General features: G+C 38.6%; 6 protein-coding genes across 9 annotated transcripts; 3 read left to right on the top strand and 3 right to left on the bottom strand.

Annotated features, from left to right (window-relative positions):
- Positions 1–2482: 2482 nt before the first annotated feature.
- LOC129742685 (zinc finger protein ZFP2-like) lies at positions 2483–5862 on the bottom strand. 2 transcript variants are annotated; one of them, XM_055734622.1, is made up of 8 exons: positions 5539–5862; positions 4755–5486; positions 4576–4692; positions 4391–4518; positions 4053–4323; positions 3434–3719; positions 3237–3364; positions 2483–3175 (listed from the first exon to the last, which is right to left on the bottom strand). In XM_055734622.1, exons 1-8 carry the CDS (start codon positions 5671–5673, stop codon positions 2738–2740), a joined length of 2235 nt encoding a protein of 744 aa, XP_055590597.1. In that variant the 5' UTR covers positions 5674–5862; the 3' UTR covers positions 2483–2737. The 2 variants fall into 2 exon arrangements, with proteins under 2 accessions (XP_055590597.1, XP_055590599.1); XM_055734624.1 differs by having other exon boundaries at positions 4576–4689.
- Positions 5863–6526: 664 nt separating this feature from the next.
- LOC129742702 (proteasome subunit beta type-2) lies at positions 6527–7527 on the top strand. The gene is made up of 3 exons (XM_055734645.1): positions 6527–6745; positions 6807–7032; positions 7148–7527. Exons 1-3 carry the CDS (start codon positions 6655–6657, stop codon positions 7449–7451), a joined length of 621 nt encoding a protein of 206 aa, XP_055590620.1. The 5' UTR covers positions 6527–6654; the 3' UTR covers positions 7452–7527.
- Positions 7528–8526: 999 nt separating this feature from the next.
- On the top strand, positions 8527–10541 carry LOC129742705 (40S ribosomal protein S11). Its single transcript, XM_055734648.1, has 4 exons — positions 8527–8563; positions 8991–9107; positions 9298–9503; positions 10231–10541. Exons 1-4 carry the CDS (start codon positions 8552–8554, stop codon positions 10352–10354), a joined length of 459 nt encoding a protein of 152 aa, XP_055590623.1. The 5' UTR covers positions 8527–8551; the 3' UTR covers positions 10355–10541.
- LOC129742689 (gustatory and odorant receptor 22) lies at positions 10235–13342 on the bottom strand. Of its 3 annotated transcripts, none has more exons than XM_055734628.1 (7): positions 13008–13342; positions 12119–12274; positions 11588–12056; positions 11379–11524; positions 11115–11311; positions 10838–10999; positions 10235–10773 (listed from the first exon to the last, which is right to left on the bottom strand). In XM_055734628.1, exons 1-7 carry the CDS (start codon positions 13129–13131, stop codon positions 10609–10611), a joined length of 1419 nt encoding a protein of 472 aa, XP_055590603.1. In that variant the 5' UTR covers positions 13132–13342; the 3' UTR covers positions 10235–10608. The 3 variants fall into 3 exon arrangements, 2 of the variants coding, with proteins under 2 accessions (XP_055590603.1, XP_055590604.1); XM_055734629.1 differs by lacking the exon at positions 13008–13342 and adding an exon at positions 12652–12792; XR_008736548.1 differs by having other exon boundaries at positions 10633–10773; positions 10838–11012.
- A 41-nt stretch (positions 13343–13383) lies between these two features.
- Positions 13384–15569, bottom strand: LOC129742690 (actin-related protein 2/3 complex subunit 1A-B). Its single transcript, XM_055734630.1, has 3 exons — positions 15421–15569; positions 15131–15356; positions 13384–14613 (listed from the first exon to the last, which is right to left on the bottom strand). The coding sequence occupies exons 2-3, from the start codon at positions 15201–15203 to the stop codon at positions 13565–13567; spliced, it is 1122 nt and encodes a 373-aa protein (XP_055590605.1). The 5' UTR covers positions 15204–15356; positions 15421–15569; the 3' UTR covers positions 13384–13564.
- A 1161-nt stretch (positions 15570–16730) lies between these two features.
- Positions 16731–17778, top strand: LOC129742704 (brain protein I3). Its single transcript, XM_055734647.1, has 2 exons — positions 16731–17044; positions 17135–17778. The coding sequence occupies exons 1-2, from the start codon at positions 16969–16971 to the stop codon at positions 17518–17520; spliced, it is 462 nt and encodes a 153-aa protein (XP_055590622.1). The 5' UTR covers positions 16731–16968; the 3' UTR covers positions 17521–17778.
- Positions 17779–24929: the final 7151 nt, after the last annotated feature.

Below are 24929 nucleotides of genomic sequence, written 5' to 3'. Positions count from 1 at the left end.
CAACAATTAACAATCTTTCATATTTCTTGAGGCATGAGTCAAAACGTTTTGTAGACTTCGGCAAGATTGGCAAATAAGTTAAAATATCAAATTTGCAAAGACTTTTTTGAATGAAGTCAGAAATAGACATTATTCAATTTTTTAAAGCGTTGTGTTTCTGAAACTAAAATATCTAAGCAAGATATATGAATGATTGATTAAATGAAAGATAGCAGAAAGGTTGAAAATCTTCGTATTCATGTAGATTTATTATTGGGTATAAAAAGAAAATATTAAAATTTCTATTTAAAATCTGATTGATTTGAAATAAGGAACCCAAAATCTTCCAAAATCAATTAAGTATTTAACCCATTCGAGACGGAGGCCTTTTCACGACATTCAAACTCATAGTACTTTTCTCTTAGATAACTTTTATGGCGTAAGATTTTCATCAAAACCATTTCTCAATTCATTTTGCCTAGCATTTGCGGATTCCATTGGTTTAAGAATATTATTTTTCCGAGCAATAGTAAACACACAATGAATGATTGTTCTGACAAAGGCACAAAAATTCCATTGCACACACGGTGTGCAATCGGTCTCGAACGAGTTAAACATAGAAACCAACAATGACTTTCCCTTGTGAATTCGAAATCAAGTTTCGTTTTGATTACCGATAACATATTTTCATCAGGTTTGACTTTTATACTAGAATAAAAATACTAGGTTATTGAATCAGATTCAATTTTTTCAATAATAATTGTGTGTTTAACTTTCATTCATAACTTGATTTAAATTTTTTTTACATTTTTGAATTTTAAGATATTAGAAATAACGTTGAGAAAATTCAGTAACCAGAAATGAGATTCTGAATTCAGAAGCACATTCATAGTTATTTGGTTAATTCTTTTGAATTATAACTTAAAATCATTGAGCTAAATCTCACGCATTTCGCTTTCCGATTTAACAAAAGTAGTTTGAAAGTTTTATGTATTAAAATGAAAGGATGTTCAACAAAATGCTGCTTAAATGTGACAAACTTTAAGAATTTGGTCCTAAGGTTGTTAGGCTACGGCCAACAAAATTGCATTTTTTTCATTTCATTAGAAATAATTTTCATATTACTAAAAAACTTACAACAAACATTTTATCACTCTAGATTAAGATCAATAAATAAATCAATTTTTAAATAATGAATACGTTAAAATCATTAAAACTGATTTTAAAATTGCACATTAAGCAATAAGGTAACAGAGAAAACAATAATAGAAGTTTTTGGTGACATAAGTTCAAATACAGATAAATACAGATTTTTTCATGAGGCCGATACAGATTTTCTAAAAAACCATCTGACAACCCTGCTTTTGCCGCCTCTCCCAGCACGAGAATAAAAAATTAACACTTTAGCCGCCCTCTCCCAGCACTAAATTTTCTTCGTGCCTTTCTCAATATGGCTTCCTCTTCAGCCCGGAATGAAACCCGGATTTCCCTCGTTCACCACCGATTTTGCCCCTTTTTATCCGATTTCACTGCCGAAGCCACCAATATCACCCGCGCAACAATCACTTAACACCTCCAAAAGCCGCTTTCCACTCGAACTAACGATCGAAAAACTTCAATAAAGCCACCGCCAAAAGCACGTCCGAACTACCCTTGTAGAATTTTGATTCATCTGCTAAAATTAAAGAAATGTTGGATGTAGGAAAAGTTAAAAATTAACAAAATTTAGGCAATCCTCTGCATTCAGATTTTTTTTTCTGATACATAGTAGAAATTGAAACGAAAATCAACACTTTTTCTTATCAAAATTATCCAAATTTTGATGATCAAAATGAACAAATATCAAATTCTTCTATTGTCACCCCCTCTCTCCTTATTAATTTCCATGGTCGGAATCGGTAGATTGGCTTTCGTAATTTTTTTTTTCCTGCAATGTTTTTTGAAACAATTTTTATTCATAGGTTAGAAAAATTAATACAACTTTAAAATTTCGTGTCCTTTTTAAAGTTTTTTTTTTTTTTGACAAAAAAACAGCCTTCTCTTATTGAAAATGGATACGATCGGTCATTGGAGTGTTCATATGAATCTCTCTTGGATACCGATCTTTTTCTGAAGATCGAACAATCCTAGATAGTGACCAGAAGACTGCTCTTCAAGTTCCTCCGATGATGGCCAAGATTCGACAGAAAGATGTCTAGCCTCGTGGAAGTCCCCAATTGGGAAAGTCGGGTTTGGGAATACGGCGCAAGGATTCTATATGTCCGGTTCGGAGATCTACTGCAAAGATGTTTCCATTTCTGCTACTTCTTTGAATTAGATGTTTAGCGTTAAAAAAGCCAAGAAAATTCGGCTCCGAAATAGCATTGTTTGCATTGGTTTTTTAATATATTGAAAATTCAAAAGTTATAGCACGGTTAAAAAGTAGAAAAACAAGTGCTAAGTATTGGTAGCGGGCCTTAAGTGTCATCTTATTAAATATACTAGGTATTAGCTCTTTCGCGCTTTTATTGGCTTATATCAAACAGAATCGAACGCTAAAAATACACTAAAATAATAATTCTCAATAAAGATCACTAACACTTTAATGATACAATTATGCACTGTTTTGTCCAAGGACTTTTTTTTCTAAATCAGATTAATGGCAATTAAAATTGACTGATAAACACAATTTTTCGTTAGCAACGAAAAATAAAGTTTGGCAGTAAGTTGTTGAATTAAAATTAGAACATGCAAACGACCTTACAGGATGTCCATTAGACTAATGTTGGTAAGGATTATTGACAAATCCGGAAAACGTGTCGAACTGTTGCCGTTGGTTCTTGAAGTTGATCGGACTGCCGGGCACCGAGCCGACAGACATCTGATCCTGCTGATGCTGTTGTACTGCTGCCGGTGATATCGAGGAAACGTTTTCGTTTAGGCTTGGAATCATTGTTACAGTGGAAGAAGGGGCGCTATAGTTGATGCTGTTATTTTCATAAGGAGGGGGCAGTTGTTGATGGGTGGGTGGAGTGATTGAGGGGACAAGAGGAGGGGGTGACGTAGATAGCTGGTTTTTGGGTAATTTCGATTTGGAGATAGGAACAGGTGAGGGTTGCCGAACACAAATCGAGGTCTGGTGAGGTGTCATCAGTTTTGTAACGTCGAAGTTTTGTCCGCAAGTGTTGCGTTTCTGGTGGGTTTTGAGATCATTTTTCTTGAAAATAAAACGAATGAGTTAAATACTGATATGTTACTCAAGTGCAAAGCAAACTTACTTGCGCATAAGCACGACCACAAGGACATGCATAAGGCTTCTCACCGGTGTGGGTACGAATGTGAATGCGAAGCTTATCTCGCCTGGCAAATCCTCGACCACAAGTGGAACACTCGTATGGTTTTTCACCTAAATGATTGGAAACAGTTAAATTGTATCATTGACGTGAAACAAATATATTTCTAGCTGAAATGTCACCTGTATGCTTCCGCATGTGCATCACAAGATCCGCCTTCCTGGGGTATCCTTTTCCACAGACCGAGCACGAACAAATGGCTTGTCCGTTGTGCCTTCGCATGTGCACCGTCAGATTACTCGAAGAACCACAGTTGCGACCGCAAATACTGCATAGATAGATCTTCTTCGGCGGTGAATCCGGATCGGATTTGACCTGTTTCGCATGTTCCGGCCCATGTGTTTTCATGTGGTTGGTGTAGTTAGATTTGTACTTGAACTTTTTCGAACATACCTCGCACTCAAATTCCTACAGGTGGACAGAGATAAACAAAATAGTTTAAACTTATGCTAAGTAAGTACTTAGAATCGGGTGCCATTTTTAATAGAAATTCAGTTTACGAATCTTAGGGCAATTAAATCCGTGTCTGCATAAATTTGGGCGTTTATGTTATGCTAGAATTTAAGCGCTACCAATTATGATGTCCTACGAGCAAAAAAAGGCTGTAATGACATTCCGAATTCAAAACTACAATTTATTATTCCTGAACCCCCAAGAAATTAAACTTTAAAGTGCAGAACTAAAATGACAAAGTATTTTAAATAAATTGCCGTATTCAAAAGATATTCTATAATATCTCACCTCATCCGGTTTTTTAACCTTCTCCTTCATGTGTGTAGCCAAATGCCGGCTCATGTACTTGGTGGTCGGAAAATCTTTGCCACAATACGTACACAGGAAAGGCCGATCGTTAAGATGCAACCGTTGATGATCCTTGAATTTATCCGATCGCCGAAACAGTTTCTTACACTCGACACAGTGCCAGAATTTCTTTTCAGGGTGAAGCTTCACGTGGCTCGTGAGGTGTTCGAAAGCGACGAAGTTTTTCTTACAAATCGCACACTGGTAATCACTAAAAGATATAAATTGAAAACCCTCTTGATTTAAATTCCAACAAGTTTTGTTCAATTGGTACTTACTATCCATTGGATTCGTCCAACGGGACGTGTTCACTTTCCAAGTGATATTTTACGAACATAACTCGATCAAACATTCTCTCACATATCGTGCACTGGTTCGGAGCAGCTGGGTTCAGTTCCAAATGTGTCTAAAAGGAAAGCAAACATCATAAAAGACATAACATATCGTGCTTAAATAAGGTTACCGTTAAATATTCGTTGTCCGATAAATATTCTTCGTGTTCATCTTGTTCTAGTTCGGGATCATCTTCAGCTGCCGAATCCACGTCGCTATCACTGCATTCATCGTTTTTTATCTTCTGCTAAAAAAAGAAAAATTAATATTTAACTTACGAAGACTTTTTTTATTATGGGTTTAACCCACATCTTTGCCCTTTTTCCTTTCATGCCCCTTGTTATGGTCCAGCATACACTTGTGCGTAGTGAAACTGTCTCCACAAAGCTCACATTCGTAGAAACGTTCATCCGCATGCATCCTGAGGTGATCTATGAATTTACCCTTTTTCTTAATTTTTTTATCACAAATTGTGCAGATCCACTCATCCTGCGGATGGATACTCAAATGAATTTTCAAAAATTCGTAGTTCGAGTAAGCCTTCGGACAATAAAAACACTGCCGAATCCTTTCTTCCGGTGAACTCATCTCGTCTGCATGGTCACTTTGAATGTGAACTTTGACAAAAGCTTTATCTTTAAATATCTCATCGCACTGTGAACAGTCATATTCATCGATTCTATCCGCTCTGGGAAGCAGCGGTTCATCATCTGAATCTATGACTGCGCTTCTGATACTCCGATTTCGCAAACGTCTCACAGGTTTTACTTCTTCTATTTCTACCTTTTCATTGCCATCAGAGTCCCCTTCAAAAGTTACTATGAAATTCTCTTCGCCCACTCCACCGTCGTCGTGGTCGCTCGTTGATTCGTCGATTTCGTACTTAATAAACTCTGGAGCCAGCGGTGTTTCCTCATCCGCGACATAACTCCGCAAGGTACGATCAGTTTGCATACACAGATCCTTAAACTTGAAAACATCCTTCACGTTGGTCACGCACTCTGGACAAATCTGTTTCGGGAGAGTATCGGTTTCCAGAACCTAAAAGAGCAACATTATACAACCAAAAAATTTTTATAGGTGAAACACCTACCTCCACTTTAGCAAGGAGCCGCACCAGTTCCGGTATGTCCTGTGGATGTCCGAAAATAGATTGCAACTCATTACCACCGTTCATGCACAAACGACAAACGCGGTCCATCCGAATGATGCTGAGCTTGTAGTCCATTTCCGGAGAAAAAACAATAATTATCCCTTTTTCTTGAGGCTTCAGTGCAATCGGTCGAATTATTACAACATACGGAAACTTGTGTTGATTAATTTTACCAGTTGAATAGATTTTTTTGAAAAGTTTTAAAACGAAAATCCGAAATTTTGCCAAATCTGGACCAGCGATGCAACCATGTTGTTGTTTTGAATTCTGTATAACCATAACAACACGCTTCCGTTGGCGTTCACAAAATTGAGAAACTTTAACTCAATATGTTAATTCAGGAGCTGTTCAAATTAAAGTTGGACCAGGCTATTTTAAATAAAGTTTGTTTTCACCCTGTTGGTCCACCAATTGTGCACTAGGTGCTGTCAAAGCGTTTTTTATATGAAGTTGACAGCAGTTGGTGCATGTAGATAATAATGGGACGAAATAAAATATAAAGCAAATTTGCAGATGAAAATCGAATACGGCACAAGAATTAAACGAGTCATAGTCAAATCCTCTTTATTTCAGAAGAGAACTCAATTTTTTTTGGAACCGGCATATGCATTGATCCAAAACTGAAGAGACGTAGTTCTAAGTTCTAAGGAACACGAGTGGAGATACCAGTTTTTTACAGGATAAGATCTAATTTCTTTGGTCCAATTCTTGTTTAAATTAGAGTATAGACCACAGATACAGGTGCTCAAAATAAAACACCAAGAGCTCAATTTTTTAGTTCAAAAATCGAAATTTGCATGGATTGAACATCAAACATACTTTCGAGTTTGAAAACGGTAACGTGTATGTAGTTTCCTATCCCCCTTCTGCATGAAATTTGAAACAATGGTGTCGTAATCACCGGACGACCATCAGAAACGTCAAACTGTCGGACGCAAACATTCGGCAATTTTTGTTTGTCATTCCAGCTAGCGGATTTTTATTGCGGTCTCAGAAATTTGGAATTTAAGCCGTTTTCTTTTTAATTATCCGGTTAACTAGCCTTTGAATCCTACAATGGAAACTCTGATAGGAATCCGCGGCCCTGACTTTGTTATGCTGGCTGCCGATAACACACACGCCCACTCGATCATGGTTCTGAAAGATGGTAAGTTTTTACACTAGTCACCATAACCTGCATGTTTTAACAAGACAAATTTGTCCCTCAGACGAGAATAAAATCTACAAAATATCGGATACCTTGATGATGGCCACCATCGGGGAAGCCGGCGACCGGGTCCAGTTTACCGAATACATTAGCAAGAACATTTTGCTGTACAAAATGCGCAACGGATACGAACTGGGGCCGAAATCGGCTTCGCACTTCACCCGCCGGAATCTGGCCGATTACCTGCGATCCCGTACCCCGTACCACGTCAACGTGTTGGTGGGAGGGTAAGTTTTTGATTAAGCTAATTGACTTCCTTTGTTTTTGATTTTTTGTGGTACTTCGACACCAAGCTTAGTTTCCGGAAACCCAATTAACTGACAACTTTTCTTTCCCATCCAGTTACGATGAAGCGGACGGTGCCCAGTTGCACTACATCGATTACCTTGCCAATTCACTGCCAGTCAAATACGCTGCCCACGGCTATGGGGGCCTGTTTGTGTCCAGCATCCTGGATCGGTACCATCATCAGAAGATCACCCAGGATGAAGCTTACGAAATCATGAAGAAAGGTGTCACCGAGATCCAGAAACGTTTGATCATTAATCTGCCCAATTTCAACGTTTCCGTTATCGATAAGAACGGCATCCGGGAGCTGCCAGTCATTTCCGCTGATTCGTTAAAAGAAGAAGCGGCTGCAGCTTAAACTGTATGGTATGGTAATTGTGCGTAATTCTTGGTAAGAAATATACTTTCTGGTTACATCTTAACAGTATAATAAATCATCGTATTATTAGAAGTAAAATCCGAAATTTCATGTAAAAAAATAACAATTTTGTTTGTATGATTCAACACATTTCATGGATTTATAAATAAGTTTGTATGATAAAGCTTTTAAATATCATGGGTTTTCCAAAAATCAACTACTTAAATAAGAAACACTTCAACGTTTAATAAATTGTAAACAAATTTTTAAAAATACTGAAAAAGTACATTTCAAATTTCAGATAATCAAGAAAACATTGAGTTTAGGAGAACTTTAAACTAGATTAGGCTTGCTGATAAGTCCGATGAGTCTCTTGATTTTTATGAGCTAAGGTAAATACTTTCAGAAAGTTAAAAATAGAATAACGCTCTTAAAACATCTTCAATGTTTCGGTTTTTTAACGTTGGTTATTTTGTTTATTTCGCTAGATTGAATGTTCAAATTTGTCTTGTCTTATGTTGAAAGATCTAAGAAACCTTTTTTTTAATCGACCGAACCCAAATTTCGATGTAAATGACCATCGTTATTATAAATTGAATTGAAATTGAATAATATTTATTTAGCTGTAGGATGTTGAAATTTTGCTGCTTTTATAGGAACAAATCATTTATTGTTTCCAATAATTAAAAATGTAAACTGAGACATTTTTTAATAATGAACTGATCAGCAATTAAAAACAAACAACTCAATCCTTATACGGTGTCAAAAAAAAAACATTACCAATCATCAATAATGATTCTAATATGACAAATCAACAAGAAAAAGTCATGAATTATTAAGTTACCAGCATTGACCGGAATAATGTTAACTTTAGTGGAATCAAAACGAATCAGCCGAAAATTTTGCAGGGTTAATATTGAATTTGTGGTGTGATTGCCCTAATAAAAACAACTGACAATTCAAAAGTTTGCGTTTCAATACCATATGCTAGCTTGAAAACAGAATCACTTTCTTGTGCCGGCCTTCGCTGCTGTCAAAATTCAAAGCGAAGTGTCAAAGTTAGCGTTCGGCCGTTTCCTTCTTTCTTTCCCAACATCAAGATGGCTGATCAGGTACGGTTTTGTTAGGTGTTCGTCGACGAATTCGTGGTTTCTGGTCGGTGTTTTGCCTTTGTTTCGGATAATTTGATATCGGAAGCGCTAAATAAACTGTTACGGTTCCGAAGGTGTTTAATTTGCTGCCTTCGCTAGTAAGGATTCGCGGTAAATGATGGAGGAATTTGCGTGCCCGTTGAAGGATATTTTTGGCCGGCTGGAACAAACTTTATTTTGTGCTCCGATAATAGTTTAAATGATGAAAAAATCATGACGGTCTGCTGACACAAACGTGAAGATTGTCAGATTACAACCCAATTTATGATCATTTCTGATATTAGATTTTTATCCACCTAAAATTTGTCGACTACACGTCTTGTTTACATCCGAGTTGTGCTTTGTTGATGTGCCACTAACATTTTTTTTTCTCTTCCTGATCCCGTAGAACGAACGTGCGTTCCAGAAGCAAATCGGTGTGAACCTGAACCGCAAACAGGTCAACAAGAAGAAGGGTTTCCGTCTGCACCGCAGCATCGGTCTTGGCTTCAAAACCCCCAAAGAAGTAAGTATCTTGTTTTAAAATCCTTGCAGAACAGGCTTTTTTTCATGATGATACCCCTCACGATGGTCTTCTGACTAGTAAATGAGGATACCCTTCTTTAAACCCAATTTTATTGACTGATCGTTTTTCAACACATTTCTTGCGATCAAGCAAAAAATCCATGAACTGATAAAAAATGTCTTTGTTTTAGGCCATCGCCGGAACCTACATCGACAAGAAATGCCCCTTCACCGGTCACATCTCGATTCGGGGTCGTATCCTGACCGGAGTGGTACGTAAGATGAAGATGCAGCGGACCATCGTGATTCGGAGGGACTACCTGCACTTCATCCGCAAATACGATCGTTTCGAGAAGCGGCACCGGAACCTGAGCGTGCATCTGTCCCCGTGCTTTAGGTGAGTTTCGGTGAAGGACCTGAAGCAATTCAGGATATTTTCACAGCAAGTGTTCACTCTGTGTCATTCGAAATATCAATAGAATGATGCTATTTAATCTTGCTAGATTAATCCCCCTCGGGGAAGCAGCATGACTATTCACGGAACGCGTTTCGAGAACCGTTTTGGGTTCGGATTGGCGTTCCGATGCAAGTAGCTGTTACAGAAAAAAAAACATCTAAACTTCGGTAGGCTTGTTGAGTTTCAAAATTATAGTTTGTCACTCATAATTTGTCAAGATTTAATTTGTATACCAACAGTTGAGTAATTAAGGTTCTTTGAAACATGAAAACAGACAGCTAAGCTTTGAAACATCATTAATTGTTTCCGATGTAATATCAATGTTAAAGTGCATACAGGTTGGTGTAATTTGGGATCTGTGTATTTCGAGGCTGAAGTAATTTTCCATATTGGTCTTAAAAATCGTGAAAAAAAACCGCACCATCAGCGCCTTCTAGAACCAACAATGATTCTGACCTCAGAAATATAATTCTTCCGATCATGATAAATCAGTAAATCCAAGAATACCACCCTAAGATCAAAAGCTCTAAAGCTTGGTTTAGGTCGACGTTAAAATTATGTGAAAACCATCCTAAACATGACAAACATCTAAAAGCGTCTCCAAATTCAACTATAACAAAATTCAATCTTTCTTTTCTCCATTTTTTATTTGTTTCCAATCCAACAGAGACGTTGAGGCCGGAGACATTGTGACCGTTGGTGAGTGCCGGCCCCTATCCAAGACCGTGCGCTTCAACGTGCTCAAGGTGAGCAAGCTGGCTGGCGCTAAGAAGAAGTTCACCAAGTTCTAAAACCTTTGCGATGCGGGAGGCTTTTGAACTGGAACGATGAGTGCTCCGGATCTGCCGTTCTGTGAGTGGCACCCGGACCACGAATTGCTGCTACTGATATGCGTGTAAAGTTGTTGTATCGGAAGGGAGGAAACGAATGAGTAATGAAAAACAACAATAAATTCCACCTTTCAATGGAATCTAATAAGTCTGATTTTTTGTCTTAAAATTATCACATGTTGTATTTCTAAGAAAGAACTCGTTTTATGTTCATATTACTGTTGCATTAATGGTTCCTCTGGAGGAGCGTGTCGATTGGCAGCTGCCCTGGTCATGTTGGCTTTGAGTGCCATAATCATCGCTTTCTTAGCTCCTTGCCGAAGGAGGGTCAGCTTGAATTGCATCAGCACCACCAGATATGTTGCCATGAAGGACAGGTTCTGAAACAATGAGAAAATAGATCCTTACAAAGTCATAAAAAAAATTACCTGATCATGATCTTACAGCTGTTATCAATCGACGGTTGATGATAGCGTAGCCATCGAGATTCATTGTGGGCGGATTTTTGTCGATCGCTACCAGGAACATTTCCACCTCCTTCTGGGTAGCTTTATCCACAGCCGTCAGGTTGACATTCAGTAGACGTTCTTGAAAGTACAGTCCGACCTGGAAACATTTTCTTAAATTATTGCATTAATTGTAGGATCTATTTGAAAATTAACAAACTGCAACATTCCGGCGACACAACAGAACAATAAAAAAAGAAGATAAAACAACATACCCTCTTCGAAGCGTGGTGTGCCTCGTTGCAGATGATGAACAGCAAGCTCATGCAGTAGAACACGATCACGAAGAGTCCGACTTCTTTATACGTTGCCCCGTGGTCAATGATTTCACTTAACGAGCCGTACGTAGCGATTATGGTGGTGAAGAATATCACCAAGCAATAGATACCGTACATGTTGGAATAGGCTTTCCCTAGGCCGGAAATGACAACCAGAAATTAGAGAATGTTGGAACGATGAACCGAGTAAAGGTATCATACCCAGTTGCTGCATCATGTGGCTAAGGTCAACCCATAGATGACGATATTCGGTCAGCTTATCAGCAGGGTTTTTGGTAGCCAGTATTTTGGACAGCTCTTTGGCGAAAGCTCGACTAGCTTCTCCGAAGGCAGTGCAATTTACAAACCTACAAACATTTCAGAAAACTACAACACTGAACCTAGAACTTCACAAAAACTGTTCCACTAACCACAAGCTGCAGAATCCGTTCAACATCGCGATGATGTGGTAGTAAGCGAAGGTATGGGTAAACTGAAAATCCGGCTGCAGGTAGTACTCGGACAAGATGATCGCAATGCTCAACGACCAGGAAACGACGCACAAAGCCCACGTTATCGGGTACAGTTTGGGAAACACTATCGGAGTTCCGGTGACTACCAAATACTTGTATTGGTAATCGGTCCACATGTTTTTAAACTTCGCTACCTCGGAGCCGTTTCGCCATGAAGCCACCGGTAGCAGAAAATGCGGCACCAGAATGCTCATGAAGATTATGTTGTAGATTACTTCGTCGAAACGCTTATCGCTGTTGTAGATGAATTTGTTGATACGCTCTTTGGCCACCAGCACTACCACCACGGTTTCGCAGGCGTAGATGAAGTACGCCCAGAGGAACGCTTTCGATCCCCAGGTGAAAGTCGTTCTTGGCATGTTGACACCTTAAAGAGGGTTTAAAGAGGTATCAGCTGAATACGAAATTATTCTTTGAAAAAACGACAACCTTTGGGAGCTCTCATAATCGGCATAACTCCCATTATTTGGAATAAAACCAATAAACTTTTGGTAGTGTGATAGAAAGAGTCATGTTTATCAAGAAGATTCACATCGGCTTGTATCTTCATTTTGCTGAGGTACATGTGACTTGGTGAAGAATCATCTGTTGGAAAGAATAACGGTTATTTTTATCATAATGACAATTAATATTAAGGGCGTTACAAATGAGACTTGCGATTGCAATACGCTATGCAGTTGGTGATTCTACTCTTCGACCCTTAATACATTTTTTGTCGTAACTCGTATCATGTGACGGTATTAAGGAAATGTGCGAAATTACGTTTCAATTAAGAAAACCAAATGGGTAGCACAATCAATGCATGCGAATAAAAATACAGCCAAAACAGTGTTTTTTTTTAGTTTTAGTTTACTGAACAATATTACCATACGAAATTGAGGGTTGTAAAGCGAGCTCTTAGAATAAGCTTAATGGGGTCAAGGAACGAATTCAGTCCCTAATATTTTTATTCAAAAACATACCCCTATTTTTGGTGCACCCTAATGTCAACGAATCTTTTTTGAATGCTTTGCAACATTGCAATTCTGCCGTGATATGATTCTCTAGTACTTTTCATGAAATGTGATACTGCATACAGATCACATTTCATGAAAAGTCCCGGAGAAGTGGAATGCGGGGAAGAGAAAAACGCTCTGATTGGCGAAACCTAAAATTTGCATATAGGTCTGTCACTTCGGCATATGACGGCAGAATTGTTGTTGGTGCACTGCAGTCGATCGATCGATCGTGGATTTTCGATTTTTCAGTAATTATTTAAACATTTGTTTGATTTTCAACTAATACTTCCCATCAAGATTATCATTTCAGAGCGACTTACTGTTCAGAAGCTGTTCGGCTCGTTCTTTGATACGACGGCTGTCCTCGAGCTGCTGGCGTTGAATCGGGTTCAGCGTTTGCTGCCGTATGTGATAGTCCGCATTCTCCAGCTGGCTGTGTAACATTGTGGTCACAAACGTTGCTCCTTTTACCAAATTTGCAGAAACGAATGAATTGCGACCTTTAAATTTTACACAATTTATACTATCGGGGTTATCGAACAGTTTTATCCATCGAAGGTATTGCTAAATTTTTAATCGTAAAACTTTTTCCGAACACAAACAGTGTGAATTAGTGAACTCAAAGATAAGCCATTCGTAGGTATTTACAATGCGGGAAACTTTCTCTTAGTTCTATCGTAGCAACTGTATCCAATGTTTACTTGAGACTTGAAAGTAATATTTTATTAATGGCTTTGGGAAAATTGTCAAAATTCAATCTGGATCTGGGCAATTCTTTTCGGAAATGTTCATGCAAAATTTAATGTATTGATGAACGAATAAAAATGCGTTTACCTTTCTTTGAAAATGTATCAATACTGCTAGGTTTTTTACCCACTTAGATGCGCAAGCCTTGCATAGAACGGGTCAACGAGTTGATATCCCAGATGACCAACTGTCCATCCATACCGGAAGTGCTGATACGCTGCGCGTTACCCTTGTTTCCGGTGTAGATGCACACACAAGTAATCGCATTCTGGTGGATGGACTCCAGGTTGGTGTCGGAATTCTCGGTACGTGAGTTACGGTCCAAAGATTGGAAAATTCTCATCGCCGATATTCCTCCTTGTTCCTTCTTCGTTGACTGATCTAGTTTTGCGGCCAGTGTTATCTTTCCTCCCTCGAAGGAATAAATCAGAGGAACGCAGCTGTGGCCAGATACCAAAATTGATTGTGGCGAGATCCACTCGCAACAAAGGAATGGTAAATATTCTGTTTTGATCTTAATGACCACGTTACCGTTGCCGGCCTCGGCCACATTTATTCCACTGTCATGACCTACCCAGCAAATGCGGTTTCCGTCAGCCGAGAAGCTCACACTGTGAACCCATCCACCCCCATTGGAAGAGTTTTTGAATTCGGCCAACATCTGGCCAAGCGGTTTCTTTGGTCCCCAAGCCGTCGGTTCCGGGTGCTGTTCGATGTCTTTGATAAAGGCCGAGAACACCCGAACCTTGTAATCGGTCGAACCTGCGACCAGTAGCATATTGTTCGGATGCCAATCTAGAGAGGTCACCGTCGATCGGATCGGTTTCTTTATGTGCTTCGACACCCACCAGTCGTTCTCGGACTCAAAGTAGCAAACGGAAATCAGCCGTGCTCCTGACCCTACGGCGAATTTGTTCTCCAGCGGAGACCAACGCACGCAGGTCGCAGCCCGGTTGATTCGCAGCAGCACCAACGTTGGCTTCCACTTGCCATCGTCGCCTTGGGTCCACACGTAGGCGTTCCGATCGACGGCACAGGTCACGATCCGGTTTGTGTTCGGGGCCCAATCGATACCCATCACCCGGAGATCATGTTGGTTCAACACGTCCAACAGCTTCCATTCGGAACCGTCCCGCTTGTAGATGTGCACCTCGTTGTTGTTCGGCGAGATGGCGATTTCTGGAGTAGAAAAACAAAAAAATTATCGTGACTGGTTTTTATCGTTTGAATTTCGTCTTGTTTCTATAACTTTAATCAAACTCTTGAACTTCAATAAAAAAAGCTATCAAATTTCTTATTCTCTGATGACTTCTTTAATTTTAGATGGCTTCAACTCAGGACGAATGCACAGATAGCACGGCAACGAAAAGATTTGAGCAACATGCTGCAATCGAACTAAGCTAGATAAAAACTAAATAAGTTATAAAATCGCTGGAGTTAAGATAATCTTAGCTCCAGCAGACTTTCTTTGTCTGGATGAGAAAATATAACATCGGGTATATCCCATATTAAATATTAAGGAAATTTATTTACATATGACTGAAGAAACACTTCTGTCTGAAAGTTTCATTTAGGTAAAATTTTCTCAAAAATAGCTAAACCGTTTTTCACCCTATATCAAAGCTAGCTAAATCTTCATACAATAAAGAATAGATGAACATTACTAAACATAAAAAATAAGTTTAAAACAACTTACGCGTACGATCCTTGTTCCACGCGTGGCAAGTGATGGGATTCAAATTGCCCCCGAAGGTGTGGCGTTCAGTCATGATTGTTTCTTATCAGCAAACGGCAGCGGACTTTTTTTTAAGATAGTTGAGTCACCAATCCGTATCGACTTCTAGCGCTGAATCACGAATGAATTATTGAGATCGCACCCCACGCAGATTACAATAGTTGTCGATTTTTATATCGAAACAAAACTGAAATAAAGAAACGGAACCTATAGAATTTTGTGTAATATAAGAATAGCATTTTCTAAATTACCCTACAGCAACGTTGATTGGGAAAATCCGCGGACTCTGGGCCGTCTACACGAATTTTTCACAAAATGCAGTTAGACTACTCGCATTGATGGAGGAATGAAAAACATTGAAAAACAATGACGTATTTTCTTCGTTCCCAGGGTTGCCAGGTGCCCAGATTTGTCTGTAAAACCAAGACTTTTGACCCTTCGTCCAGATATTGGTCAGACACAGATTTTGCCCAGATTTTTGCTGAGAGTGCCCAGATTTTACAGACTTTCAAAATTGACAGATAAAATCAATATTAATGTATCAGATTTGATATGTAAGTGACAGACTTGACTAAAATCTGACTTGTATTCTTTGATATGACCAATCAATCGTTTTTTAAATAAGATCGGCATGGTACGTGGTAGGAAAAAGTGTTTGTTATGTAGTTATCAACACGAAAATAACCCGTACACCATAGCACAAACACACCTCAACCCCCCCCTCCGCTCACACACGATTCACCAAATTTAATTTCTTGTTTAGTACCAAATTTGTGATTTTCCTTATGCACAGACACACACAGACTTTTTTTCAAAATTGCCCAGATTTTTCATCCTCAACACCTGGCATCCCTGTTCGTTCCGCAAACTCACATGCTGTCAGTTCCAGTTTTTCCTTGAAATTCAGCGGTGCCAGTAAAGTATTTAACTTTTCAATTTGATTTTAATAAATTTTAAGTTCAGTTGGAAAGACCGTCAGAAATTCAAAGCTCAAAACAATCACTTTATAATAACAGAAATTATGTCTACATTAAATGTACCAAATTCACATAAAATGAAACTAGAATAATCCAAATCAATTACAGATCGTATGCAAATTTATATCAAATTCATTTCCATACCAATAGTTTCAAAACAACAGAAAACAGTAGTTCTACTAAGAAAATAATTTTCTACTCCTTTAAAACAGCATTGATTAAACTCATGGACAACAAAAAATTCAAATCAAACAGACTGAAAAAAAAAAATTTCTACACCTTTAAAACAGCATTGATTATAAAACTCATGCATGGACAACAATAAATTATTCAAATCAAACAGATTGAAAAAAAATCTATGAATAGGACTACAAAAATTTGAAAACTTACAGCATTCTTTGCATTAAATTTAAACAGATTTAAGGAACAAATTTAAGAGTATAAATTAGAAAACATCATTTCCAGATCTTCCTATCAGTGTGGAAAGAATTTCTTTAGAAATGAATTGAATAGATTAACTATATTATCAGCTATCCACAATCTACATGTACATCATAATTTAACAAACGACGAACATGTTTTTACAAATCTTAAAAGTTTTTAAAATTTTCAAAATTGTTTGGAAAAGAGCGATTACAGTGAAATAAGTTTCGAATGATTTTAATGAGTTCATCTGGTGCCTCTAGTAAATGAGAAAAACAATAATTTTCGCGACGATCATTCCGCGATTTTGAAATAGAACATTCATTTCGCAGCTTTTGTTGAGATCGAATCTTTTTCGATCAGATTATACAAACAAGTGTAAAGATCCGTAATCAGAACATGGCGGAAATGAAGAATCCACCATCCTACGAAGAGGTGATCTCGGAAAGTTTTCAAGGGAATCCACCAGTTCAAAGTAAGATCACAGCCATTGGATGAGTCATTGGCTGGTGAATTTTCAATATTGTTTATTGAAACACCATTACTGTGTAAATGTTTGATTTAGATATTCCGGCAGTGATAACGGTGGCCCCATCGGCTCCATATCCTCAACAGATGTATCCGGGAGTTCCCACAGCGTATCAAAGGCCGATGCCCAATCATGGTTATGGATCTATGGATGTTACCGGAAATGCAGTCCCAGCTAAGGTAGGTCCAACTGTGATGCCTCCGACAGGGGGTGGTATTGCGGCCAGTACAACTACGACTGCGGTACTGATACCACAAGAAATTATTGTGGTCGGGGGATGTCCGGCCTGTCGCATTGGCATGCTCGAGGACGATTACACGTGCTGTGGGGTTTGTTGTGCCATTTTTTGCTTCCCTGTAGGCATCCTTTGCTGTTTAGCAATGAAGAACAAACGGTGCACAAACTGTGGAGCACAGTTCTAGGTTCTAGGCAACGAAAAGGTCTTGTCATTACTTTTTGTGTTAATATTTTCCAAGTGTGAAATAAATCACATTATAAACTACCAAAAAAAAAAATAAGGTGATTGGTAACAATGAAAGTGTGCGGCAAATAATATGATTGATATTGATAAGTGTTAACGAATAGGCCATTTTTTACAAGAGGTATTTGCATTTAGATATGTTATGACACACGTGTTTAAAGATAATTCATACGATTTACAATAAAATCTATTCCACTTGCGCAACACTTTTTATTTGTGCCGAAATTATTTAAATGTGTTAAATTTAAATTTTGGTTTCTGCAACTGTCAGAATGAGAAAAAACTTTGAATTGGTATGTTACTGACCCATAAAGTATACAACAGCTATTAATCTAAAATTTATTTTAAAATGCATATCTATCGATGTGAAGAAATTTACTTTATACAAAACTATTTAAGATTATTTTGAGTTATAGTTATTTGTTGGTCCAAGTTTTCGGATGTGTGTAAAAAATACGCCACCTCTTGTTCGCAGTCGGAAACGAAACAAACGCATCTCAGTTTATTGGCATGAACAGAAGCTGCTATAAAACTACTTAGCATTTCGCTCACGTCTCTAATTCTGGTATAAATCGGAGTTGCATCATTTTACCAAACATAACAGTTCTTTCCCCTAAAGATTATCGCTACAAACTATTCAGAATTTTAAAAAAAAAATCCTTTTGTAAATTTTAAATCACATTTTTTAACTTTTCAAACTTTAGATATTCATTTTTACAATAGGATATTGAAAACTTCATGTACTTCGGGGCCATTCAGATATCACGTGGACAGTAAAATGAGATTTTTGACCCCCTCCGGGGACAAGCGTGGACATTTGACAAACCCCTACCCCCCTCCCCGGATGTCCACGTGGACAGATTTAAAGTTCTTTTTTGCCTCTACTTTTTGTCTTTTTTTAAATGGCTGATTTTGAAAAAACGAATAAAAAATTTCCTGATATAAAATAATTTTAGAAATTTTAAATTTCTAAATTATCATATTTATCTTCTACTTTCAAGTTGCTACTAATTGTTCAATCTTGAACGGATAGCTTTGCAATTTTAAGATTTTTGTTTAAACATCTCAATATTTATTCACCTTTAGAACATATTTTGGAAGTAAGTAGGTCCACCTGGACATGACCCAAACCCCTAAACTCCGCTCCGTGGACAAGCGTGGACATTTTCATACAACCCCCCCCCCCCCCACCCCCCACCTTCTCCTAAGTTGTCCACGTGGTATATGAACGGCCCCTTTCAATAAATTTTCACTTTTAAATTTAAAATTTTCGGCATTCATTCGCGATCGACTTCTGGTTTCTATCAGACTTCGATCCAAGGTTTTTAAAATCTCTCGACTTTGTTGTAACTTTTTTGATTGCTCGGGAAATTCGAGAAAATCATCCTACTCTGGTTCGTTTTCCTCCCTAGGCCGTTTCCTTCTTTGGACATCGATCATAAATCTGGTTCTAGTTTGCCTTCGCTCCGTGATTCTCAATTGATTCCTGTGGGTGTTGATGGAGTGCCTGCCGAAACATATTCGGAAAACATTTGGCGAGGCTCGTTTCACAAATTTAGCATCAATCCATTTAACATATGAATTTTTGTCGTAATTTTTATAAAGTATTTCATTTCCTAAACATCATTTAGAAAACGCATCATGCTTTATATTTTTATGCTTCTTCCCTTTTTTGAGTAGCCGAAAGAAACATTTTGTAGTTATTATTTGGATTCAACAAATCTCCGTGGGCCTGGTAAGAGGCTCATTTATATCACTCTGATATAAATGGGTATGCCTTGTCGCGCAAGATCTTAAAACATCGAATAGTGTAAATATCACACCAGATCTTGCGAGCACGAACGGATCACTGATGAACACCAGTGAAACGGAACCTACGTGTTGGCCCCACGGCTTTAAACTAACGTCTTACCAGTGTTCAATATGGTCCGATCAGTATTGATTGTTTGACCTGATATAATTATTCATACAATTTGTTTAACCTTCCAAAGCCGTTCGCTAAATATCCGTTTCGGGGAAATATGCGTTGTAATTTGATTTCGTTCTACTGGCTGTAAATGTTAACCGATTTTGATGATATTATATTCATTGTGTAGGTAATTTATTCTAATTACTCATCATTTCAAAATAAAGTCGATATGTATTACCAGGATTTCAGAAACTGGTTCAGAAAGTTAAAAGTCCGAAAAATCAATTTTATTTTTAAAATACTCATAACTTCTGACAGCTTTTCTGTATTTAATTATTTCATTGATGTTTGAAATTGTCAAGAATCCATCTATCCGACAATGTATAAATATGTTGGGGTCCAATGAAAGTTTTTACCGCTATGACAGATTTTCCGGTAGAAAAAAGTCTTACTTAAAAAAAGCGACATCCAGTTTTTGCTTTGCTTAGCTGTATTTCATTTCTCAATGAACCGATTTTGAAAACTCAAATTTTAGTTTTTTGACATTAATTTGATCATTATTTTCATAGAACATACTTGGTCTGTCAAAACTACCAGTTCATCAGTATATTGGAATGATGATAAAGATGTTTGAAATGTGCGCTTCGGGTCATATTGACCCGAACGGCTTTGGAGGGTTAATAAAGTTTTATATTTCAGGTCCATGTTTAAGAAGTCCAGATGTGTCCCCGTATCCTAGGCTTCAAGGAGTCACGGATTAATAACTCAATGTGGTAAAGGTAGTAGTATTCGCGTCCCCAATGCTCTAGTAAGTGTGCATTTGCGGTTTATGAATTTCGAAGGCTTATTCTTAAATCAAGCATTTTACAAGAACTAGAGGCTCATTGGATCAGAATGCTTTTTGGACAGTTTCCTGTTAACAATAATTCTTTCTCATTTCAACGCTTTTTGCTAGATTTGCCTAATATTCGGTTAGGTTTGAAATTCAATTAAGGAAGTCGAAGAAAGATGGTACGATTTGGAAAAACAATAATAAAAGATAGTCCAGGAAAATAATATCGGGAATCAAAAATAGGAATGTAATTTATTTCAACTGAAACAGATTGAGGAAAGTTGCTCTGAGAAGTTGCTCAGAGTTAGCGATGAGGCTTTAGAAGAACAGCATTGTCATTAGTAGTATAGTCCTGTTCGGTTATTAATCAGTTTATTTTTTATTCTTTGTGTAACGTAGAATTTTTACAAGTGCTGCCAGTGATAAACACCTTTCAATGGAGATTCGGTTTTATGGTATCCAAGTTGTTAATATAATTACATATTTGGAGATATATTTTATTAGACAATCTATGCTAATCTCAAGCGAAAACAATCATAGGCTCAAAGTTCTTGAATCGAGTAAGGTTAGGTGACAGGTAGGGTCCAACATAATACTATTCACTGTGACAACAAACCTCAGCCCTACAGTGGCTACTATTTGTTGCTCACTCCACACAACACAATACTACTCACTGTGACAACAAACCTCAGCCCTACAAAGGCTACTATTTGTTGTTCACATCTCGCGTGAGCTTTCATTACGTCGAATGAAACAAAATTTGAAAAACTGAGATATTCACTAAAAAAGCTTCATTATAACATTATCTACCTATGTGATTGATAAAACAATCAATTTAAACCCTTTTAATATATAAAATTTAAGACTTCCAAAATGACGAATGAAACAAAACCTTGATTGCCAATTTCAATGTTGCTTACGTCCCTTCTTCCAAACGGCGAATGTGCAGAGGAAGAAAAACCTAGCACATTCGCTATGGATTCCATGAGCAAACAAGTGTATACAGGTAGAGGTTTTCAGAATATCAACCTGGCAATGAATATTATTTCAGATTCTTCTTTTCAAGCGTTCTTAAATCGATACTCAAGCAGGCTTTCGAACGCTGTAAAATAATGCAGCAAGGAAAAGAAACCGAACAGCAGCAGTAGCAGCAAACCTATCAACTAACTGCATCAGGCTGAGCGGCAGCAGCCTGCTGCTGTTAGTCACCCAATCACCCGATTCACACTTATATTACGCATTCACTAATAAATTTACCGCTGCACTCGACAACTCAATAAGTTAACATTCACTATGCCGAGAAAATTGAAAATTTACCGGTAATTGCCTCAGAAACATTTGGGCGTAAGTGCAAGTTGAACGAATCAAAGGACGAATGAGACAAATTTCCCCTCCAGCTGGTCGGCAACAGAAAGCTGATCAGCAGCAGCGAGCTGGTTTGACCGATGGCGCACCCGATTCACACATTTCATTATGCATTTACTTACCAATTTACCGCTACACTAGATATTTCACTTATTTAACAGCCACTACGCCGAGAAAATTGAAAATTTCCCATAGTATTTGCATCAGAAACATTTGGGCGTAAGTGCAAGTTGAACGAATCAAAGGACGAAAGAAAAGAGACGAATGAAACAAATTTCCCCTCCAAACGACGAATGTGTTCAGACGTATGAACGATTTATGTTTGAATATGTCGTATGTTCCTATATGATTAAAAAATAGCTCTAAAAATTGCAAAAAATTAAATTCATAATGTGGAATATCTGACACAATTAGTTTCCATGAATATTGCCTATTTTTTTAAGGGTTATCGGCGAAGGAATGAAAATAGGATTTGAAAAACACTCTTCAAATTTCAGAAGCGTTTTTCTCGGTTCGGTGTTTCTGTTTCATTCGACGTAATGAAAGCTCACGCGAGACATAACACAATACTATTCATTGTGACAACAAACCTCAGCCCTACAGTGGCTACTATTTGTTGCTCACTTCACATGACACAATACTACTCACTGTGAAAACAAAACTCGTCCTTACAAAGGCTACTATTTGTTGCTCACTTCACATGACACAATACTTTTCATTGTGACAACAAACCTCAGCCCTACAAAGGCTACTATTTGTTGCTCACTTCACATGACACAATACTTTTCAAAATGACAACAAACCTCAGCCCTACAAAGGCTACTATTTGTTGCTCACTTCACATGACACAATACTACTCACTGTGAAAACAAAACTCGGCCTTACAAAGGCTCACTTCACACGACACAATAATACTATCACGACAAACCTCAGCCCTCTAAAGCTACTATTTGTTGCTCATTTCACATGACACAGTGTTACACATTATTCAACCGATATAAAATACCCTCGCTCGCAATACAGCTCATTGGCAAGCCCAGCCCTGGTTCGCCAGGGTTTGACTTGTCAGAGAGCAACCGGAGTTTAAATGAGACACATTCTTAATCCGCCCGGTGTATTGCGGTCTCCTCCCAATCCTTCCCATTTCATTTACCTAGCTTTCCCCCGCGGTGAAAAATTTTGGCCTCAAAAGGGCCGTGTGATTTCTCATAAAGCTGCCGCATGAAAAAAAAAAAAAAAAATTATTTGGATTCAACAAATCTAAAAGTCTTTTTAATGCATGCAAAAATTATATCGTGTTTCTTCAATTTGTACGTTTTGCGCCCCAAACTTGCACTCAAACGCTCTAAATCAAACCAAATCACCCACGGCTTTCCATCACGCTTCCGCCGATGTGATTATCCAAAAAAAAACTAATAATTGTCCTTGTCGTCACTTTAAAGTTATTTATTTTTGTTGGACCAAGTTTTCGGATGTGTGTAGAAAATACGTAAGCTCTGGTTTGCAGTCTGAAATGGAACGAACGCATCGCTTTCAGTTCATTGCCATGAAATGAATAGAAGCTGTTATAAAACTAGTTAGCATTTCGCTCACTTCTCTAATTCTGGTATAAATCGGAGTTGGATCATTTCACCGAACATAACACTACTTACTTACTTAATGATCCCGCGCCGATCCTCCGGTGCATAGGGCCGTGGTAAAAGACCTCCACTGTTGGCCATCCGGAGACAGCGTCTTCACCTGGTCCCAGTCAAGATTCTCGTCGACAGTTCGGATTTCAGCGGCTAGGCTTCGCCGCCACGAGTGTCTGGGTCTGCCTCTTCTTCGATGTCCTTCTGGATTCCAGTCCAGCGCCTCTCTGCAAATCTCGTTTTCATCTTTTCGCAGCGTGTGCACAATCCATCTCCACTTACGTTCTCGAATCTCGATTTCTAGCGCCCTTTGATGACACCGGCGATGTAGTTCCTCATTCGAGATCCGGTTGCCAGACCACCAAGCGCGGATGATATTCGCAGACAGCGGTTTACAAATACTTGCAGTTTTCGCGTCGTTACCGCATATGTGCACAAAGTTTCGCACCCGTACAGCAATACGGATTTGACGTTTGAGTTGAAGATTCGGATTTTCGTTCGTAGAGAGATCTGGCGAACATAAAACGCTAGAGCCCAAAAAGATGAAAGGCACAAAACTACCATGCAGCGGTCGTACTCACGTTCTAGCTGCGCTACGATGTCCACGTTCCAAGTTTCCAAACCCTTTGTTTTTTTCGTCGCGTGAATCTTTGCCGATTTCCATCTAAAATTTCTTGTTCATTATTCATTGCTTATTACTTTAAACAGTCACCGGTTCGCAAGGTCCGCAGGTAACCCAATTATCTCTCAGGAAGACCGTCGTGATGTTCCTTTTTACCCGAACTCCACCAAGACGTTGTTGCATTCCGAAAAACAGATGCGTACGGAGGCCCCTATCTCAGTTACATATAACACAGAGAACGTTATAATGCGACCAATGCATCCACATCGGTTCGGTATCCGATCTCCGCTAATGTTGCTCGATGGTTTCTGTTTGTTGGCATCCCTGACCTTTTTGTAGATAGTCCTCCTCGAGCAATATCCACTTCTCGTGCCCGTAGAGAACAACCAGTCTAATGAGCGTCATATACAGGTTACACTTCGTGCGAGGGCAAAGTCTTCCCGACCGCGCCGCAGTTGCTTGTGGAGTGCGTAATAGGCACGACTTCCGCTGATCATTCGCCGCCGGATCTGCTGGTGTCATTGTCTGCGGTCACCAGTGAGCTGAGATAGGTAAAAGTCTTCGACTTCGATCGTGACCTTATTATTACTGGAATAGCGGGTTCGGTCGGTCTCGAATCCGCAGGCCAGCATGTTCTTCGTCTTAAACGTTTTAATCATCAACCCAAATTTTTCCTGCTTCGCGTTTTAGTTTGCGGTAGATCTCCTCGAAGCCACAGATGATCTGCCGACTTTATCAATGTCATCGGCAAAGCAGATAAGCTGTTGACTGGATCTGTTTAAAATCGTGCCCCGCATTTCGCCCACCGCTCGTCGAATAACACCTTCTAGTGCCACGTTGAACATCATGCAGGATAGACCATCACCTTGTCGAAGCCCCCTGCGCGATTCGAAAGAACTCGACAATTCACCCGAAATCTGCACACAGTATTGCGTTCTATCCATCGTCGCCTTGATCAGTCTGTTCAGCTTCCCGGAAAAGCCGTTTTCGT

This window comes from Uranotaenia lowii, chromosome 2, assembly GCF_029784155.1.
Source record: "Uranotaenia lowii strain MFRU-FL chromosome 2, ASM2978415v1, whole genome shotgun sequence".
In the NCBI taxonomy this organism is placed as follows: domain Eukaryota; kingdom Metazoa; phylum Arthropoda; class Insecta; order Diptera; family Culicidae; genus Uranotaenia; species Uranotaenia lowii.
Note: the sequence above shows the minus strand (reverse complement) of the source record. Positions and strands in the feature narration are given on the sequence as shown.

Coding starts and splice junctions, on each gene's coding strand:
- LOC129742685 (XM_055734622.1), bottom strand. CDS start 5,673: ATGGACTACAAGCTCAGCATCATTCGGATGGACCGCGTTTGTCGTTTG. Junction 4,693..4,754: donor AAAGGAAAAAGGGCAAAGAT/GTGGGTTAAACC, acceptor TTCTTTTTTTAG/CAGAAGATAAAAAACGATGA. Junction 4,519..4,575: donor CGGACAACGAATATTTAACG/GTAACCTTATTT, acceptor CTTTCCTTTTAG/ACACATTTGGAACTGAACCC.
- LOC129742702 (XM_055734645.1), top strand. CDS start 6,655: ATGGAAACTCTGATAGGAATCCGCGGCCCTGACTTTGTTATGCTGGCT. Junction 6,746..6,806: donor GATCATGGTTCTGAAAGATG/GTAAGTTTTTAC, acceptor TTTGTCCCTCAG/ACGAGAATAAAATCTACAAA. Junction 7,033..7,147: donor GTCAACGTGTTGGTGGGAGG/GTAAGTTTTTGA, acceptor TTTCCCATCCAG/TTACGATGAAGCGGACGGTG.
- LOC129742705 (XM_055734648.1), top strand. Junction 9,108..9,297: donor GCTTCAAAACCCCCAAAGAA/GTAAGTATCTTG, acceptor TCTTTGTTTTAG/GCCATCGCCGGAACCTACAT. Junction 9,504..10,230: donor CATCTGTCCCCGTGCTTTAG/GTGAGTTTCGGT, acceptor CCAATCCAACAG/AGACGTTGAGGCCGGAGACA.
- LOC129742689 (XM_055734628.1), bottom strand. CDS start 13,131: ATGTTACACAGCCAGCTGGAGAATGCGGACTATCACATACGGCAGCAA. Junction 12,057..12,118: donor GATTATGAGAGCTCCCAAAG/GTTGTCGTTTTT, acceptor ACCCTCTTTAAG/GTGTCAACATGCCAAGAACG. Junction 11,000..11,114: donor CACACCACGCTTCGAAGAGG/GTATGTTGTTTT, acceptor AAATGTTTCCAG/GTCGGACTGTACTTTCAAGA.
- LOC129742690 (XM_055734630.1), bottom strand. CDS start 15,203: ATGACTGAACGCCACACCTTCGGGGGCAATTTGAATCCCATCACTTGC. Junction 14,614..15,130: donor GTGGAACAAGGATCGTACGC/GTAAGTTGTTTT, acceptor TTTCTACTCCAG/AAATCGCCATCTCGCCGAAC.
- LOC129742704 (XM_055734647.1), top strand. CDS start 16,969: ATGGCGGAAATGAAGAATCCACCATCCTACGAAGAGGTGATCTCGGAA. Junction 17,045..17,134: donor AGGGAATCCACCAGTTCAAA/GTAAGATCACAG, acceptor TGTTTGATTTAG/ATATTCCGGCAGTGATAACG.